Source organism: Trachemys scripta, chromosome 13, assembly GCF_013100865.1.
Source record: "Trachemys scripta elegans isolate TJP31775 chromosome 13, CAS_Tse_1.0, whole genome shotgun sequence".
NCBI lineage: Eukaryota > Metazoa > Chordata > Testudines > Emydidae > Trachemys > Trachemys scripta.
This window is the reverse complement of record NC_048310.1, coordinates 42,972,984-42,992,841: the sequence shown is the minus strand read 5'-3', so window position 1 is coordinate 42,992,841 and position 19,858 is coordinate 42,972,984. Positions and strand designations below refer to the sequence as shown.

Genomic DNA, 19,858 nt, shown 5'->3' with positions numbered 1-19,858 from the left:
CCCAGCTCAGAACCACTCGGTGGCAACTGGAGGGTATTTTCCCAGAGCCTGTTGACAGGTGGCTGACTACTACCCCTCCTGCTAGAAGCCCTGCTGTGCTCCCTCCATCAGCTCTCCTTGTGACTGCACCTCCACCTCCTTCAGCCAGCCAGCTGCTGTGCCTCCTACCGTGGGCCAAGATATTTTGGCCCCCGTCTGCCAAGTGTAGACCCTCAAATAGTGGCAGATAGTTCCAGATAATAGTGCAATATTCCAGCAGGGTTTAACCCCGGTTCCTGAAATGATGCCCCGTTGCCCATACTTGTCAGAAATGGGTCATTCTCTTAATGTAACTGGGTTAGAGACACTCCAGAAATCCTGTTTAAAAAAACAGAGAACCTACATTCTACAGAAGAAAACAAAAACCTTAAGCAGGCCCCATATTGACCACTTCAGCATTGCTTTGCTAGCACAGGCTTGAATTTTCTTCATTCAGATCCCTCTGTAAAACACATCTCACTCCTGAATCTTTTCGGTGATAGCCCACAAAGTATATAGAGAAGGGAAGCCTATAGCAAAGGGGAAAAGGCAGCTTGCCGTCTCAACCTGCACGCGGGTATCTTGTGTACTGAGGTCTACGTCTAGTGTAGATTGTGAGCACCTTAAGGCAGGCAAACATCACCAATGCTTGCACAGCCCATGTTTCATTGCAGGCAGTTGGTAAATAACACCTGGCCACTTGCGCTAGTGAGTAAAAGACTCTGCCTGCAACCTTTGAAAACTGTTCATGTTAGTACTGTACAGTAAATCATCTGCAAATTTGGAATAAGTAAGCCGTTGTCTGGTTGCATTGGCTTAGGTACATACATTGTCTTGGTTGCTAGAGAAGTTCAGAATGTTTGGAATTCCTTTCTCATTCCGTTCCCTCTGCCCCAGTAAGTCACAGCGGAGAGAGAGGTGGGGTCTTCTGGCTTGAGCATTGCTCTAGGATGTGGGAATTCTTCTGTGTTCTAAACCCAGCTTCTCTGTGCCCTTGGCCAGGTCACTTCACATCTTTGTGCCTCATTTCCCCCATCTTTAAAACAGGGATAATAATTGTGCACGAGGCCACCTTGCAACGTGTTAATTCCTTATGCTTAACAATCTGTTCTGTCTTGTATATAGCTGTGACACTCTGATTACCTTTCCCAGACCTGAAGAAGAGCTCTGTGTAGCTTGAAAGCTCATCTCTTTCTCCAATAAAAGATATGACCTCCCCCACCTTGTCTCTCTCATATCCTAGGACTAACACAGTACAGCAACACTGCAAACTGTGATAGGGAGCCAGTCATCTTTTCTGTCACAAAGACTGTGGTGACCTCTTTCTATCACTGGTGCTGAAATGCTTTTCTCCTCCCCATAGGTTCAGTACTGCGGATTGGTGTTCCACCATGAAGGTTGGCCTCTCTGTGTCCATGAGAAGATTGTAGTCCAGCTGGCCTCCATAGACTGGCGATCCTTGAAGCCTGGTGACTTCTACCTGCAGGTGGTGCCCTACCTAAAGAAGTCGCCACGAATAGTACTGAAATGTCTGGCAAACGACAAACATAATGTCGAGGAAGTTGTGGTCCCAGAGGTCTCCTACACCTCTATTTTTTCTGTGGAATGGTTGGAGTCCATCAATGGAGAGCGGATGGGTACAGCGCTGGAAAATTGTTTACTAGCCTCTGATGATAAAATATTCCGGGTTCCCTGGGATAAAGTCGTCAATCCTGAATTTATTGATAAACCAAAAATAATTGAAAATACTATCACAGCTCTCAAAATGGCTAAAGAATCTTCAAATTTGTGCTTCCCATTGGAGCATCCCAAATGCAACTCGCCTGCTCCTGGACGTCAGGCTTTGCAGGAGCAAGAAGTGATGCAGGACAATTTGGTCATTAGCAGGACTGCTCAGGAATCCGCTGACACCGTTGCCAATGGTGTGAGTCCTGTGCCCCTGGAGGACTCTGAAAGCAACCCTGAAGGAGAGTACGTAGAGCTCACGGAAGTTTCATTTCCAAGATTTGGGCCACAAGTGGGCTCCTTAACCCAATCGATCACCTTAAATTCTAGAACTCAGCCCAGACGAAGAATGAATGTGTCTAAAGACAAACACAGGCGTATTGTCCTTCGGGACAGTAGCACATACTCCAAGAACTTGGTTTGTTCAGCACTTACACAAAAGCAGCACGGTCAGACGGACACACCGAGGGCCTCTTATTCCGGGGCTCATGAAAATGGAATTAATTTGGAAAACAACAAAACGATGCAACATGGTGAAGTGTTACCAAAAAGTCAGCTGGAATCAAATGATCCTGGCAGTGTGGGGAATTCAGACTCCAACTTTCACCCAGCTGCATCTCCAGCCAGCAGTGCAGAGAGTTCATCCTCCGTGGGGCAAGGGGCACACAGTGAGCACACGATAGACTGGAGATATGCAATGTGCAGTTACAATGATGTTTGTGCTGGAGACAGTGCTGAATGCAAGGAACAATTAATAGAGACTCCTGGAAAAACGGAAGCCGAAAGCGATGTCCGTGGGGCAGAAACTGGCAAAGATACCACAGAGCCAAGCCCAGAAGCACTTCCATTTAATGCTGCTGCTAGGGAGGGAATGCAAAACCAATTGAGAGCCCATGAGCTCAGTGACAGCACCCGGGTGTATTTTGCTCCTGTTTCTGTCACAGGACATTCCACAGCACACTGCAGACTTGAGGAAGACTCTGGCCTTCAGATTACATCTGAATCCTCAGGTCTGACAGAACAATGCTTCCGTTCATCAGCGGATGTGCCAGATAGAATTGTAGAACACAATCATTGCAGTAATCCGCTAGCAGAACATAGTCCTCCGTTCAGTCAGCCCGCTAAGTTGAACCGAGGACAAGCAGACCAGTTAGGAGAGGTAGGCAGTGGAGTTGGTGTTGAGGAAGTCTGCAAAGAGACTGACGAACCAACATTCACTGGGAACGAGAAGCAGACTAGCCATACATACTCCTCTGCTGTTGACAGGGGGATGGATGGATACTTGCCACAGGACAAAGGACAGGAGATAAGGGGCTGTACACAACAGAAAGAAGAAGCCAAACTACTCCAAACCTCTGGGCTAACAGAGATCAGACGGACAGCAAACCGGCTAGATAACAATGGCACAATGGTAGGTGTACATACAGAGAGCTCCTGCCAAATTGAAACCAAAAGGGACGGAGAGAAATGTGAGGAGAAACAAAGCTGTGTGGAAATCCAGTGTCACAAAAGTGTAGCGAACTCGGTGCTATTGCAAATCCCAAGGGAAGGGGTTGGCCTGGAACATGTGACAGGACGGGATTTGCAAGGGGGGCTGGAGAACAAACAAGCTACTCCTGAGCAAGAGGTGTCATGCCGAAGGACCACCCCAGAGGCTGTGAATGAGTCGGCAGCCTTGGAAACTCTAGACATGCTGAAACCCAAAGCAGAGGAACTGGAGGCCACCCTGCTATCTTCTCCACCTCCTGATGGGGATAACACTAAGAAGCCAATGCAGCTGGCTGAATGGAGCAGCAATACAAAACCCACCCCTTCCAAGCAGGAAGCAGCTTCTCAGGATTCACCTTCTAAAGGTAAGCATCTATCCTCTGTATTTGAGACACACACATACGGCGAGAAGGGCCCAGACAGCCTACCCCGACAGGCTGCTGCCTCCTGGAGGAAAAAATTTGGCAAATGTTAAACACTGTTTAAACACTAATTATATTTGTGCGTGTAGATGAGCCTATGGCTGAGAGAGAATTCTGGAAGCATTTATCTTGGCACTATAAATGTATACCGGCAGGAGAGGTATTCTCACCCAGAGTCACTATGGCCTGGGCTTGTCATCCTACATTCAAGTGGGTATTTTGTCCAACACAACATTGCCGATCTTTAAAGCCCTTCTGTTGACCAGGTAATCCCCACTTCCCATGGTAATGTGCACTTAATAAATATGCACAACAGAAATGTGTAATAATCATAGAAGATTAGGGTTGGAAGAGACTTCAGGAGGTCATCTAGTCCCACCCCCTGCTCAAAGCAGGACCAACCCCCTAAATCATCCCATCATAACAGAATGTATATTGTTCTGACCCTTTTATAATTGAAGGCCAGATCTGGGAGGTTACCTGGGGCAGAAGGCTACAGCAGAAAAAGGCTACAGGAAAACAGAGAGGCTTTTTAATGTGACCTGAACGCCAGATTTGGACTCTGGTGAAGCAGTGTAGAAAGCAAACCCTGGTACTGAGGACCCCCACTGAAAACGCCCTCGCTCCAACTCACTTATGATTCAACTAGCAGGCTGTTAGCCTGAGTGGCCTGGCTAATCGCAACCTTTCACATGGTGAAATGAAGGCACAGTGAGGTTAAGTGGCTTGAACCAAGTCACACAGTGTTTCAGTGGCTGAGCTGGGATCAGACCCCAGATCACCTGACTTCCAGGCTTGTGCATTAATGAAATCACCATCCTTTCCACAGAGGAAATTGGGCACACAGTTAAAATTTCAGGATCCTGCACAAGGTTATATGGACGTAGTGTCTATTCAGACAGAGTGCAATGCTAGAGTCATAGTGTCTCGAGAGTTAGCAGAGCTACAGACCTAACCGTGCAGTTCAAATCTTCCAGAACATGGCATGGGCACAGGACACTCCAGTTAGACATCTCTAAGTCAGGGAAAAATTACAAGGGGCTGGAATAGTAGAATGAGAGGACAGTTGAAAGGCTACGGGAAACAGACCATGAAACTGCATTAGCTAGAGCTTGCCTGACCAAATCTAAAGAGACAGATCTTGTGGGGTCTCAGTAGACAGATGGGAGCTTCCATACAGTGCCTGTACTGTAGACACAAAATCCCCACCTTCCTTTTGTTGCACTACAGCCATAACTGAGCTGTGGGATCTGGTTACAAGCATAGTTGTTGTTACCTGGCTGTTACGTGTCCAAAAGTTGCAGTATAGTCCGGGCCTAATTACGTCCCTGTAATTGGGCTAACGTCCTATCCTGTGTCTCTTCGACTGGCCATGTCTACATTGCAATCGGGAGGGGTGATTGCAGCACGGGTAGACGTAGCTAGATCAAAGTTAGCTCTAGTAACAATAGCAGTGAAGCCATGGCAGCGGGGGTGGATGCCGGGGGCTAGCCCTGCCCTCTTAGGACCCTGGGTATGTACTTGCACAGCTGTTGCCCATGCTGTCCCAGCGTCACTGCTATTGTTACTTGAGCTACCTAGATCAAAGCTAGCTTGGGTATATCTACCGGTGCTGCAGTCACACCTCCTGATTGCGGTGTAGACATACCCACAGCTAGGGCGTGTCTACACTAAAGCATCAGGACACACTGTGACGGAACCGGGTTTCCTTGCAGTTATAGGTGTAGAGAAGATTGGGCCTCAGTGTTCGTTAAAGTGACGTATTGGCAGCCGGGGAAACCAACTTGCTCTACCTGTTGTTCTGGTTCATTGTGGGTGAGTTCCCCCTGACAGTGCTACCCCAATAATGAACATCAGTCCTGACCAGACACACCCACACAAAGAATAGGAGTTCACTCCCATGCCCAGTGTGTAGGCTTTTCAGTGGTGGATGCTAGTACTTAACAACTGTGATGTCCCCTTAGAATGAGACACTCTCCACATGGGCTACAAAGCAGCCATTGGATGGTAACTGGTTTTAGTCATCGCTGTCCGTTGCCAGATTTTGCTTGATGACCCAGAGGTGAAAGGCCCATGGCTGGCAGTCAGAAAACCTGGGCATTCAGGTTGCCACACACTTTTTTAATGACCCCAATGTCTCTTTGCCTCAATGCTTCAATGTTTCCGTCTGAGGAGTCCAAAAATAACTGATTCCAGTTGAGGTTATGAGATAATGAAAGTGAGAGATGCTGGCTGCTCTCCAGTTCACGTGCAATGTCTAATCACTGCAGTAGTGGAACTTAGTGACATAATACTTAGAGGGAAAGCAAAGGGCCTTTCTATTTCAAAAATACATTAGGTTTTAAAGGACATGACAGTGGAGATATTGCAGAAATAGGTGAGTCCCGGCCTGGATTTGTTGCTATTCTGAGCCGTGGCCCTTCAGTTGAAAAGGATTTCAGTGTGTAAAGCCTGGGAAAGGTATGAATTGTGTTAAAAATACTTTACTCAAAATATGAGTTAAGGGGTAGGGAAAACCAAAATGTTGTTTCAAAGCTGGGGGTACTTGGCTTTTAAAAATACTCAGAGTGTTTCCTTACCACTGGCACTACAATAAATTAAGTGCAAAAGGGGATAATGTACCTGGCAGAGATGTGGGAAGCTAAGTTCGGTCGATAACATTTGTGAGGGCTTTGAGATCCTTGGATGGCAGGTGCTTGTCTAATTCATTATGATTCATCTCGCCATTTCTAACCCAAACAACGACTAAGGCCTCGTCTGCACCTAAAATTTAGGTCAACCTATGTACATCACTTCGGATTTGAAAAATTCATCTCACCGAGAGATGTTGTTAAGCCGACCTGAGCCCCAGTATAGACACTGCTAGGCTGACCGAAGAATTCTTCCATCAACTAGCTATTTTCTGTCAAGGGGGTGAATTTACTACAGAACAGAAGAACCTCTTCCCTCACTGTAGTAAGTGTCTACACTGCAGTGGTGCCACTGTAGTGCTTGTAGTGTAGACGTAACCTTAGATACACAATTCCAAAGTGAACTAGACACAATATTTGCTATCCTTTTGGTATTCATTTCCAGCTGCGTTCCCTGCCAGCTGTTCTGTCTGTAAGTTCTAAGAGCTACAGAGTGAAATTCTTGATTGTTCAGTTCATAGACTCGTAGAACTGTAGGATTAGAAGGGACTGCAGGGGTCATCTAGTCCTACCCCCTGCCAGTTCACGTTGTAGTTGAGGTTGTAAAACTGTTGCCATTATAATCCCATATGTTATCCCACCCCTGACTTCCCGAGACAGTCCCACATTGAGCTGAAACATACTTTGCTTGATCTCTGCCCAAAAGTGAACTGTCTTTGGAAAGTCTAAGCAAAGCCCCCTCTGCTGTGTCTGAGTTGGGAGTGCACGGCAAACCGGCGCTGCTCCCACTTACAGACATTCCAGCTGCCATTTCCCCTGCACTCATAACACAAAGACAAGTCAGGTTTGCCGTGGAAGGAGTCCTCATTTGGAAAAAAAGAGCTGGCTATTAATGAAATAGTTTTGTGACTGATAAATCACTTCCGAGCATGCTCAGCAGCGTCTAAGATTTTTTTACTGCCCCGCCCACTAGTGATGTTACAGTGCACACTGGGGTCAGGCCAGAATCGTGGACTGTGCTGAATTTGAAAGAGCTCAGGCTCTTAGGCTGTCGATGGGCCCAGTGAAATACTTACCTCATGAAGCCCAGGACTTGGCTTCTTTTCACAACCAAGCATTGTGAAGGCTGCACTGCTCCAGCACGGCTAGGCCCCTGCTGCCCAACTGGCTCTGGCTTCCTGGCCTTCTGGTCTGGGAAGCCCAGTGGCCTGCAGTCCCCTGTAGCTCACTCCAGGAGATTTTCCCCCTTTTCCGTCTCTCCCTTCTAGTCTTCTCGTGGGCTTGTTCCTTACAACTGCCTAGGTTCCTCCTCCTCCTTCCTTCTAGTCCCGCCCCCTGGGCAAATGGAAGTCAAAGGCCAGTAGCCCTTTCTTCCTCTGGCATCTCCAGGGGCAACAGTCCCTTCTCTCTCTCTCACTTCTCCTCGGGTTCCCCCTTCCAGTCCTCCTGGCATAGTCTCTCCCTTTTAATATCTCTAGGTTCCCCTTTCTTTCCTACCCCCTCCCCACACTGGGAGGCCAGCACGGAGAGCCACAAGGCGTTGAGGAGCGCTAGCCTCTGGCAGCTCCAGCAGCAGCAGCCTGTAGAAGACAGTTGTACTCAGTGTTTTTTCCAGCTATCGTTGTGCAGCCCAGATAGTGGGAATTGGGACATTGAGTGGAACTTCGGGGCGGTTGGCTAGTGTGCCAGGGCACTGGATCAGGACTGACTCAGCTGTGACTCACCTGGGTTTGCTTGGGGTCCAGTTAAGTGCTGCCCCCCGCCGATGGCAGCACAAAGGGTGAGGCCACGAGCATGCACAATTCAGTCATATTTTTGAAAAAATGTCTCTGGTAGAATCACTTACTTGCAGCTATGATCTGTGCTGTGGCGAGAGTGGCTGTACTGCTGAGAGATGCCGTTCCTCAGCAGTTCAGTCAGGGCTTCAGTGTTCTGCAAACATATTTGTTCTTGCATTTAATACATTACAAATAGTGCTGTAGTCTAGGTGCAGAAGCAGAGGGGGTGTATTCCCTGGTTTGGGAGAGGAGTGACGAATGCTCAGCTCAGAGCTGCCCTGCTATCTGTCTCAGTGCTGGAATGATGAGAGTGAGACGTTCCCGTGTGCTGAATTCCTTTCAGGCTCTTTCCAGTTCCCTCTTTGTGGTTTGTCGCGGTTACCTTTCCTTGCTGCTCCAGATGGACACAGCTTTGCCAGTTACCCTCCTGGGTGACCATTCTGCAGCACAGGTTGTACCTGCTTGTAATGATGCAATTACTAATCCAAAGCACACGCTCTCAGTGGGACTGCAGGCTCGATAGCCACAGAATCCCACAGCCCCTGCCCCAAATCATCATGACAATTCTCCAAACATGCCTGTCAGTTCAGGGCAACTGCACCTGTATTTCCGCTCTGTGTTCTGGCCAGGGCACCCATCCTCAGGCCTCAGCCAACAGCTGGGGAGACAATTTGGACGGAGACCCATCTCCCTCTCCCTTCTGACCGGGGTATTTGCAGACGGCACAGTTCCCTGCCTTCACTATGTTATTCCCAGCGCAGACACGTTGCACAAGAACACCGCTTGCTTTCTCTAGAGAGGTGGTTAATGGGTGTAATGGCTACAGTTCTGAGGTGCCATACAGCACTTCCTAGGCAAGCCTACTTGATTCTTAAGCTATTATAGAGGAAACATATTAAACCCAATAAAAGAGCCTACATGCATGTGAATACGCTTACCAGGGTTCACCCCAACCCCAACATGGCAGGAGCAGTCCTTCGCCCCGCCACCCAAGGGGATACCTTGTCATTACAAGTTCAGCACAGCTTTAGCCCAGAACAAGCCATCAGTCTTATGTGGCTTCAGTAGCCCCAGTCCTTCCAATCCTGCCCTAAGGACTGGGGCCCTCTGTGGACCTGGGGTCCTGTCCATTTTCTGGGACAGGAAGCAGACCCTGTCTTTGTCTGTTGGTCCCTGGGGAATCCAGTTTGAACTAGTATATGTGTCTCTTTCCAGGGGTGGCGTCTCTAGAGATGTCCACCTGAGTGAATTAGCCTGACCACTCCCTGCTGTTCTCCTATTTACACTTCCCATGGAAACACACAAATTCCACATGCACAACCCCATTTTTAATACAGCGGGTCCCAAATTCAGTAAGGCTGAACTCCGTTCAGTATGTCTGTTGCAATTCCCATCATAGCAGAGTTCCAGACTCAGGGCCCCCTACATGACCAGGCCTGAAATTCCCCAGGCACAAAGCTCTGAAGCCATTGGGGATATTTCATACCAGTCCTGCCATAGCCAGTGCATTAAACTGCAGGCTTAGGGATCATGAGTTCTAGTCCCAGTTCTTCCCCAAGGCAGCTGTTAATATGTCTGTTCCCTTCATCACACTTCTTATGAAACTAGAGTTTTGTATTGTTCCCTCAAGGGGTAACTCTCATTCACCCATTTTATAGGTAAGAGAAATGAGAGTTTGCCTAAGCTCATTTCAGACAGAGCTTGCCATAGAACCCAACGTAACAGAGCCAATTCTCATCCACTTCGCCACATAGCATTTCAGAAGGAACATGCCATGTTAGGTGCTTCTGGACCTCACTACCAGTGTGACTGTCACGCCTTCTAGTGTCTAAACACATACAGAGGTTCATGACGCTGGTACTGCTTCTAAGCTTGGCTGATAAATGCAATCGTGTTGACTTAATAGACTTAGATTTCTGTAAGGCATCAGACTTGGTGCCGCACATCTTGATTAAAAAACTAGCCCAATCTACAGTTAACATGGCATGCGTTAAATGGATTAAAAACTGGCTAACTGATAGCTCTCAAAATGTAATTGTAAAGAGGAATTATCATTGAATGGGTGTGTTTCCAGTGGGGTCCCACAGGGATTGGTTCTTGGCCCTATGTTATTTAACGTTTTTATCATGACCAGGAAGAAAACATAAAATCATGCATAAACAGGGGAATCTTGAGTAGAAGTAGAGAGGTTATTTTACCTCTGCATTTGGCACTGGTGTGACTGCTGCTGTGTCCAATTCTGGTGTCCACAATTCAAGAAGGACGTTGATAAATTGAAGAGGGTTCAGAGAAGAGACACGAGAAAGATTAAAGGATTAACAAGTGATGGACTCAGGGAGCTCAATCTGCTTATTTTAACAAAGAGAAGGTTAAGGGGTTACTTGATTACAGTCTTTAATTATCTACACGGGGAACAAATATTTAGTAATGGGCCCTTCAGTCTAGCAGAGAAAGGTGTAACGTGATCTGATGGCTGGAAATTGAAGCTAGACAAAATCAGACTGGAAGGAAGGTGTAAATTTTTGAGGGTAATTAACCATTGGAACAATTTACAAGGATTGTGGTGGATTCTCCTTCAATGACAATTTTTAAATCGAGATGGGCTGTTTTTCTAAAAGATCTGTTCCAGGAATTACTTTGGAGAAGTTCTCCAGCCTATGTCATTATGGGAGATCAGACTAGATGATCACACTGGTCCACACTGGCTTTGGAATCCATGTATCTATGAAACCCTAATCTCCTGCCTCCCAGTACATGGTCCAAGCACAAGGCATCCTTCCTGTCACTTATCTGGGGTAGGCCAGTTTATCCTGAGGTGGACTCCATCGGAGAATGATGTCATCATAAGATAACCGGCAAACTCTTCAATGTGTCCATGATCCTCAGGCCTGGAACCCGTTCCTGTTCCTCCAGCGTTCTTGTAGGGCACAAACACAATGTAAAGTTGGGCAAAGGGAGCTTGCAAGTAGCATGGGATGGGCGTCAACCTATAAACAGCAGCATTCACTCCTCGAGTTCCCAGGGATCCCACTTCAAGCCACAGTTGAAGAGCTACAGCTTTCTGGGTACAGCTGTTTAACTAAGTAGCTCCAAATGTGTCTCTGTTTGTAAATAAGTTGCATAGTGACAGCAGCTGTTGATGCAGCGGTTTACTTAGTAACTGTTGAAGAGCTTTGGGGTGCCAGATGTCAGTGCGGTCCTGGCAGGTGTCTGGAGTTTGTTCGCCGACACCTCTGACTGGGAATGTGATCTGCCCCCAGGCTCCTGACACCAGTGGGATTATTCTTATCTTACAGGAACACGGCTGAAAGGGGGAGAAAAGATAAAAGAAGAAATGTGCACTGATTCGTGGGAGCCAGTGGGTCGAGTCTGTTCCCCGGAGGAAGGCTCAGCAGCGGTTATTCACCAGGAACCCCCATCTTATGTGGTCCCCAGAAGTTTTCAAACTGCAGCCATCACAGCGAAGGACGTGAACCTCGACGTGCTCATGAGTGGAGTTGCCTGTCTGCCAGGTGAGTAACTGAGCCAGAGGGACGGGCAGGAAGCGTTATGCTGCAGAAGGGCGGATGTAGGTGTGCTGCTGATAGGGATGCATTTTAGACTTCCCCGTGGGGAAGGAGGTCTGTGTGTGCCGTATTCCTTTCACTAGAAACATTTCTGAAATTCGGTCCTCAAATCCCAGGCCAGCTCTTGGAGCTTTCAAGCCGAGTCGGGGACTGGCAGGAAACAGGAACTCGCTCTCACGAAGGACGAGATAATTTGCATCCAGGAATCCTAATGTAACTATAGCTTGTGGCCAAGATGGAGTCCACTCTGCAGGATGGCTGCAGTCAAGGACCGGTGCGCCCCTTCCACCCCAGGGCACCTGTTCCAACCCCCAACGTGAATACATACACACTGAACAGTATAGTGAATATAGGAAAGGGAAATACTTAATTACAGAGGGATGGATTTAGAAAAACAGCATGGAGAAAGATAAGGAGAGCGGTAGAACAAGGGTATATTGACCCAGGTGCCCAATGTGAAAGGGTAGATGCCAAGCACAGCGTCTAGACACAGAGCTCAGGAATCCAGGACAGAGTTCCAGTCCAGCAGTGAGTCTTGGGTGCTCCTGATTGGCTTCGGTGCCAGTAAACTTTCCCCAACAAACCCCTCCAGTGCCCTTCTCTTCCGCACTCTTCAAACCCACACAGAGGGACAGCCGCCCCATTTAGCTAGCTACTTTCCCAATGCAAAGTCACGAGCCCCAGTTCTGACAGTTGTAGCTGTGTTGATCCCAGGATATTAGAGACACAGAGTGGGTGAGGTAATAGCTTTTAGGGAACCAGCTTCTGTTGTTGAGAGAGACAAGCTTTTGAGCATGTGGTTATAACTGTGCGGCAGAAGACAGAGCAGTCATACAGCGTGATCTGGTAAGCTGAGTCCATTCAAACAAAATGTATTTTAATACAGACAAATGCAAGGTCTAGGAACAAAGAATACAGGCTGTGCCTAGAGAATGGGTCCTGTGTCCTGGAAAGCAGCGACTCGGAAAAGGGTCATAGTGGACCAGCAACTCAGCAGAGCTCCCCGTGCAACCTACTGGCAAAAAGGGCTAATGCCATCCTTGGCGGTATAAAGGGGAATAGTGGGCAGAAGTAGGGAGGTGATTTTTCAGCATATGGCCCTGGTGAGACCAATACTAGGATACTGCATCCAGGTCTGGTGTCCACATTTTAAAAAGGATGTTGAAAAATTGCAGAGAGAATGCAGAAAAGAGCCACAAAAATGACTCAAGGGCTGGAGAAAATGCCTTACAATGAGAGACTTCAGGAGCTCAACGTGTAGAAGACTGAGGGGTGACTTGATTACTGTCTATAAGTACCTTCATGGGGAGAAAATAACACCTACTAAAAGGCTCTAGCAGAGGAAGGCAGAACACAAACCAGTGGTTGGAAACTGAAACCAGACAAATTAGAAATAAGGCCCAGTTTTTTAACTGTGCGGATGATTAACCATTGGAACAAACTACCAAATCAAGTCTGGATGCCTTTCTGGAAGATATCCTTTATCCAGGCACCAGTTGTTGGGCTCCACACAGGGGTAACTGGGTGACGGTCTCTGGCCTGTTATACAGGAGGTCAGACCAGATGATCTGATGGTCCCTTCTGCCCTTAAACTCGATGAATCTATGAAAAATGCAAACCAAAAATGTCCCATGCACGGAACATGTGAACACAGGGGCAGCCTTCCAGAAATGCTTGAAGAGAACCTTCATCTGAGGGAGGAGCAACATCAGAGGCACCAAATGCATCCAAATCATCCCTAGGAAGTGGGCGTGCCCAGCATAATACTAGGAGGAGTGTGAACTGGGGAAGACACGTGCATGTGCTCAAACACACACAGACACACTCCCTCTAATGGGATGTTAGACATGGGTAGGGGTTATGGGAACACCATGGTTACAGTGAAGGGAGTAAATACAGTTTTATAAGGGGTAGGAACTAACAGAGGAAGTTCAGAAGAAGCTTTCCTCTGGGCAGGATGTTTCATTAGTCAGTTGTGGCACTTGCACTTTCCTATGAATTATCCAGTACCAGCCACTGATGGAGACAGACCCCTTGTCTGATCTGGTCAGGTAATTTCTGTACTCCTATGCGGGAGTCAGGGGAAAGTTTAATCCAGTTTTTGCGGTTAATAATTCAGAGGACAATAACTGATGCTTCAGAAAAAAGGTGAAAACAATCCCTACTGAACCTGACCATTGTAGCATCTTGTCCATAAAGAGAGGATTCCATCCTGATCTCTCCGGCAGTCAGCTGATGCCCCGGAGCATGAGAGTTTTGATGACTTCTCTCTTAACTCACAGAGCTACATATAGTATTAAAGAACTCTTTCTATTTTAGCACCATTTTCTGGTCTTGTACTGCCCTGAACAGAACACAATATTCCAGGTGCAATAACAGTGCTCCTGATTTATTTAATCTCCCTTTCAGACCTGACTTTAGAAGAACAAAGACCACTTAATGGTCCTGCTCCCTGAAAAGGGGCTAACCCTACTTGTGATTTCCCCTCTGTTTTAAATAATGCCTGCTTGGGGCCCTGACTCTCATTACCGGACTCCACTGAGAGATTTGCTCCTAGCAGGGCAGATCTGTTTATTTGGGGCCCATTGTGCCCTCACTGAAATCACTTATTTACTTTGCTCTATTTCTATTCACATTCCCTCCCAAGGGACAGCAGGGGGCAAGTGGGTAAGATAAAGAAAAGTGTAATTTTAATATTTTTTTTAGGATTCTGTGTTTGTTAGGTTTCTTGGGATGTTTTTAATCATGTTATGCCATTTTTACAACTGGAACAAGAGACGTGTGTCCCCAGCTGGTATAGATGAGCGGTCTCCTCAGAACAGTGAGATTGTGGGGTACAACAGTGCTGGTAACTTGCCCTTGCCTGGAGGCCCCTGTCAGTTTTGTTGACTAGAAGAGACCAGGTGTGGATCTCTGAGGTGAAATGTAGAACTCTGAAATTGCAATGCCCCCTTGGGTCCTTTGCTTCCTTGTTCTCAGTGCAGAGCCAAGCAATCCCGAGCCAAGCAAGGAGGATTGTTGAAGGCCAATTAACACATCTCGCAGAGTTCCTGGGGTAAAGCTGGATAACCTCTTAAACCCCCTCACAACTTCTGCCACTGGAATTTTTGTCATGACGGAGAGAGCCACAGCTGCCTTTCAGCTCTCCTTTCCTGGCTGGCAAGATCAGAAGTGTTTGGCTAAAGCAAAGGTCTTTCACCTGCTCCACACATAGAGCCCTGGGGAATTCAGCTTGCTTTCGGTGGGGGACTCAGCTGCGTTGTGCAGGCGCTCTTTGTTCACACCTTAACCCATTAGCATCCCCTGCAGAAGGACGCCAAACCTCCTGCAAGGTTAACAGTGTGTGCCCAGCACCCATGTCCGCCCAGCACCCATGTCCCTTTAGGGCTGCCATAGAGTGATGGGCTCCTCCACAGGGAGGGGAAAGCCATGCTTCTGACGCCTCCATCTTGTGTTGGCCCTGGAGTGGGAGCTGCGGGTTCCCTCTCTGTAGATTTGTTCTGAAGAGGAGCCTGGTGCTTTGTGTGCTGGGAGACTGGGCCTGGAGTGTGATTAGGCTGCACATGGTTCTTCAAAGCTCTTTAAATTCCTTCCAGCTGACAGCAATCAGCTGCGAAAGTAATCACGCTGCCTGAGGGCCAAGAGGGCTTTAGACCCTTCAAGCCTGAGTTTTATTACTTTCGGCAGTGCTGAGTGTGGGCCTGAATCGCTGTTTCCAGTAACTGCAACAGATGTGTACTAGAGACCAGCGAGCATTGTCTGTGCCTCCCAGTGGCCTTGGCACCGCTTCAATGGCAGGTCCTGGTCTTCTCCTGGTGGGCGCTGGTGTGTGGTAGAGGCTGGGTGCTCAATTCTGTGGGGGTGGGAAGTGAGGGAAGAGCCTTTGGTCCCAAGAGCAATGCTGTAATTTACAGGGAGAATCACTAAGGGCTGGGGGTGAGCTGGGCTGCCCTGGGGGTAACCTGTGGGGCGGGGTCCTTCGAGGCTCTGACAAATTGCAGATGTTAAAATAAAGTCTCATTTTCAGGCACCAGAGACAAATGTGGACGTGCAGTGGCCATAATCACCACAAGGAACACGATTTGGCTAAACCCCCACTGCAACACCACCGAGCTGGTGCGCCTCCTCCTGTACTTACACAGCATCCCAAGGTTGGTGCCATTTCCAGGCTGGGCAGGGTGTCAGACAGGCAGGACAGGGCAATCTCTACTGGCACCGAGCGGGGAGCTGAATGGAGCTGGTGTCCTTTGGCAGCATGAGGAGATGGCCCCAAACAACTCTGAATCTGCACAAGCCACAGATCTGCTGACTGCGTGCGTTGGCCATGCAGCGTGCAGTATACGCTTGCTAAGCAGCAGTGCTATGTGTATATTGTTCTACGTTTCCAAGCATTGCCATAAATCCAAACCATTTCTCACGCTTCTGCATTAGCTCAGAAAATAGGGCTTAGAAAACCTGACATTGACAATTCTGGGGTAGCCCAGCAACTCACGCAACAGCCCCATCACATAGTTCTAGGAAATGACCTTCCTGACAGCCTGTCCTCCAGTGATGAAGGCGGCTGCAGAGACTGAGGGCTGGTCTACACTGGGGGAAGCGGGGGGGATCGATCCAAGATACGCAACTTCAGCTACGCAAATAGCGTAGCTGAAGTCGAAGTTTCTAAGATCGAATTACCTGGGGTCCACACGGCGCGGGATCGATGGCCGCGGCTCCCCCGTCAACTACGCTACCGCCGCTCGCTCTGGTGGAGTTCCGGAGTCAACGATGAGCGCGTTCGGGGATCGCTATATCGCGTCTTAATGAGACGCGATATATCGATCACCGATAAATCGATTGCTACCCGCCCATACGGTGGGTAGTGAAGACGTACCCTGAGCAAGTGTACCTCACCTGGATGAGTGACGTATTGGCATCACTGATGTGATGCAGTTTGCCAGGAAGGGCTAAACACATTCAGAATGTATCAGATTGTCGCGTGCTCTGTAGTTTCCCCCCTACTGCTGCTGCCATGGGCTCCCTGGCTGATGGGGCTTCTTCCAGCTCCTCACAGATAGGATGACCAGATGTCCCGATTTTATAGGGACAGTCCCGATTTTTGGGTCTTTTTCTTATATAGGCTCCTATTATCCCCCACTCCCTGTCCTGATTTTTCACATTTGCTGTCTGGTCACCCTACTCACAGACTCCGTTGGGTCTTAGCTCCTGGTCTGCGTTTGGTAATGCTTTGAAAAATACCATTAGTTCCAAGTGTGAGCTTTGTCGTCAGTGCAGCTGAAAGGATGTAAGTAATGCTGCGTGCCAGCCCTCGGGCACAGTCAGTGAGTGCTGGCACTCCCCATGGCTTCCCTCCTCACTACCTGCCTCCAGGGAGATGTGATAGTCTGAGGATTTGCTGCTGGGGTCTGGGGAGTGGAGCAGCGTGGCTGGAATTACAGTGTCATGGGAGGAGGTGTGGTAGGTGGGGCATCAGGAATTTACTTAGTAGTACAGGGAAGAAGCAAGAGCAGTCTAGGCAACCTCAAAGGGAAGATATTGTGGCTAACAAAATGAGGCCAGTTAATGGCTTCCCTTTACAGGGTTGTAGCGGGTATGCCCAGCACGGTACACCATGTTATCTAACAGCACCGCATGAATAGCCTGTGCTGCACCGTGGCAATGACACACTAATTCGTCTTTCCTTTTCCTCACAGAGCAGAGTGCCGAGCTTTGGGCCTAACCATTCTGGTAGATGCTCGTCGCTGTTCACCGGTTCCTGCCCTTTTTAAGGCTTTCAGCTTACTACAGGTGAGCCCGTAGAAGCAGCCCCAGTCCTTTGGCCCAGGCTCTTTGGTGTGGTTGCTGTGTTCTGGCTTCCAGCTGCCCTGAAATCCATCCGTGCCTGGCTGCTTTCAGGAGGTGGAGCGCTGCCCTGTTTCAGGGGGACCCCCCTGCCTGTACTTCCCAGCCCTCAGGAAAAGCCAGAGCCTTGACTTTGTACAGCTGCACTCCTTTCAGCCACTGCTGAGAGCCTTGTCCCCAGGCCCGTAAGTGCCGTCCACGGAACTCTGAGTAGAATGTGCCGCCACATTTCTGGCGAGTGTCTCTGTTGGCATCAAAACTTTGTTTTCATTCATCAGCTGCATGAAATACTCAGTGGACTGTCACTTTCAAAGATGAATTGGAAGTGAAGCAGAAAGGCCAGGGCTGTGGCTGGCGGGACTGTCCCTGAAGGAGGAGGGCGGTGCTTTATGTCCGTGCTGTTGGGAGGAACGCGTACTGCTGTTGATCTGGCAGGGGGTTGAATGATTGGAAGCAGACATGCTGTAACTTAATATGGTTTCAGGTCAAAGGCTTTCATGTCAGTCAGCTGGAAACCAAGTGCATTGTGTTGACATTGATCAGAACTTATTTCCCATCTGTTGTTAGAAATCCAAACAAGATAATGAGTTGTAGCTGCAACTAATCATGGCTAAGCAGGTGCCTCTTTGCACTGGCCTTTTGGCCCCTCAGGGTGTCCACTCAAACAGACTCTGAATGAACCCAGGATGAGATTTTAATGACACTTGTGCATGCAGAGAGGCCAGTTGGCTGGGTGGTGCTTTGCTCTGCTACATCAGAGAGCTAGGGCTGAGTCATGGGTTTCCTCTCTTCCTTCTAAAGCTGGGTGGAGTTGGGAGCTGTGCTCAGGCAGCATGCTTAGCCCCGGGGGCAAGGGAGTATCTCCTGGTGCTGTGCGCTTGCTCCCAGTGCTGCAGGGGTAACATTCACAGCTCCTGGGAAAGGGAGTGTCTTTCATTTCATAGGGCATGGCTACACTTGCAGATGTAGAGCGCTGTGAGTTAAACCAGCCTTCGGAGAGCGCAGTGGGGAAAGCGCTGTAGTCTGTCCACACTGACAGCTGACAGCGCACTGGCATGGCCACATTAGCAGCTTTTGCAACGGCCACAGAGAGCAGTGCATTGTGGTAGCTATCCCAGCATGCAAGTGGCTGCAATGTGCTTTTCACCTGGGGGGTGGGGTGGGATGGAGTGTGTATGTGGGGGGAGAGAGAGTGGGTTTTTGGGGGGCTGAGAGCATGTCAGCATGCTGTCTTGTAAGTTCAGACAGCAGCAGACTCCCCCCGTCCCCCCGCGCCTCTCTCTCTCTCTCACTCACGGCATTCCACAGTAACGGTTGCTTTGTCTCGGAGCAGATAAACAGCCGGCTGTCAAACGGAGCTTTCAAAGGGCATATCCAAAACAATGACAAGAGTGGCCACTTGACCTAAGGGGATTATGGGACGTTTCCAGAGGCCGATCAGAGCACAGTAACCCAACACCTCGTTCACACTGATGCTGGGGCGCTCCAGCGGGGGCGCCGAGGTGGAGTACCAGGAGCGCTCTACGTGGCTTGCCAGTGTGGACGGGGAGCGAGTTAGTGCGCCCGGGGCTCCTTTAATGCACTGTAACTCGCAAGTGTAGCCGAGCCCTTAGTGTCGCTCCTTGGTGCCTGGTTCAGGGATCTGAGGTGCTGCAGAGGCCCTGGGCTCTGTGTGTTACATAGCTGTGTTTCAGATGACAGACTTCCTAGAAATCAGCAATGCTCTTAGGGAGCTGGGGTGATCAGAACATAGGACTAGAAGGGGCCTCCTTCTTGGGTCATTGAGTCCAGTTCCCTGGTATCATAGGTATCCCGTTGTATAATCCTGTTAATACATTTATCAAGCTCCTTCTTCAAACCAGTTGGGTTTCTTCTCCTAGGGTTACCATATTTAACAAATTAAAAAAGAGGACCCTCCACGGGGCCCTGGCCCCGCCCATTTCCTACCCCAGCCCCGCCCCAACTCCGCCCCTTCCCCGCCCCAACCCCGCCCTAACTCCGCCCACTCCTCCCTCCCACTCCCAGCCACGCGAAAAGGGCTGCCCGAGCGCTACCGGCTTCACGGTTTGCCGGGCAGCCCCCAGACCCTGCGCCCCTGGCCGGTGCTTCCCCAGCGCAGCTGGAGCCCGGGAGGGGAAGCGCCTGGCCGGGGGCGCAGGGTCTGGAGGCGCCCCCAGCCGGGCACTTCCCCTCCCGGGCTCCGGCGGCGCAGGGTCCGGAGGCATGGGGGCTGCCCAAAGCCCGTAGCGCTCGGCTCTTAAACAGAGCCGAAGAGTCGGGGAGGAGCAGAACCGCCGTGGTTGGAGGCTCTGCTCCTCCCCTGACTCTTCGGCTCTGTTTAAGAGCCAAGCTGCCCGAGTGCTACCGGCTTTGGGCAGCCCCCATGCCTC

At 49.3% G+C, this 19,858-nt stretch overlaps 1 protein-coding gene across 3 annotated transcripts in view; it reads left to right on the top strand.

The window, feature by feature from the left end:
* Positions 1 to 19,858, top strand: part of PLEKHG4 (pleckstrin homology and RhoGEF domain containing G4) — a 159,607-nt gene that overhangs the window by 34,315 nt on the left and 105,434 nt on the right. For 2 of the 3 annotated variants that reach the window (XM_034788275.1, XM_034788274.1), the window contains exons 3-6: positions 1,382 to 3,596; positions 11,358 to 11,573; positions 15,655 to 15,778; positions 17,321 to 17,414. In XM_034788275.1, coding sequence (XP_034644166.1) covers positions 1,382 to 3,596; positions 11,358 to 11,573; positions 15,655 to 15,778; positions 17,321 to 17,414 — 2,649 coding nt within the window. The remainder of the gene's footprint in view (positions 1 to 1,381; positions 3,597 to 11,357; positions 11,574 to 15,654; positions 15,779 to 17,320; positions 17,415 to 19,858) is intronic. The other variant, XM_034788276.1, reaches the window with a different exon arrangement.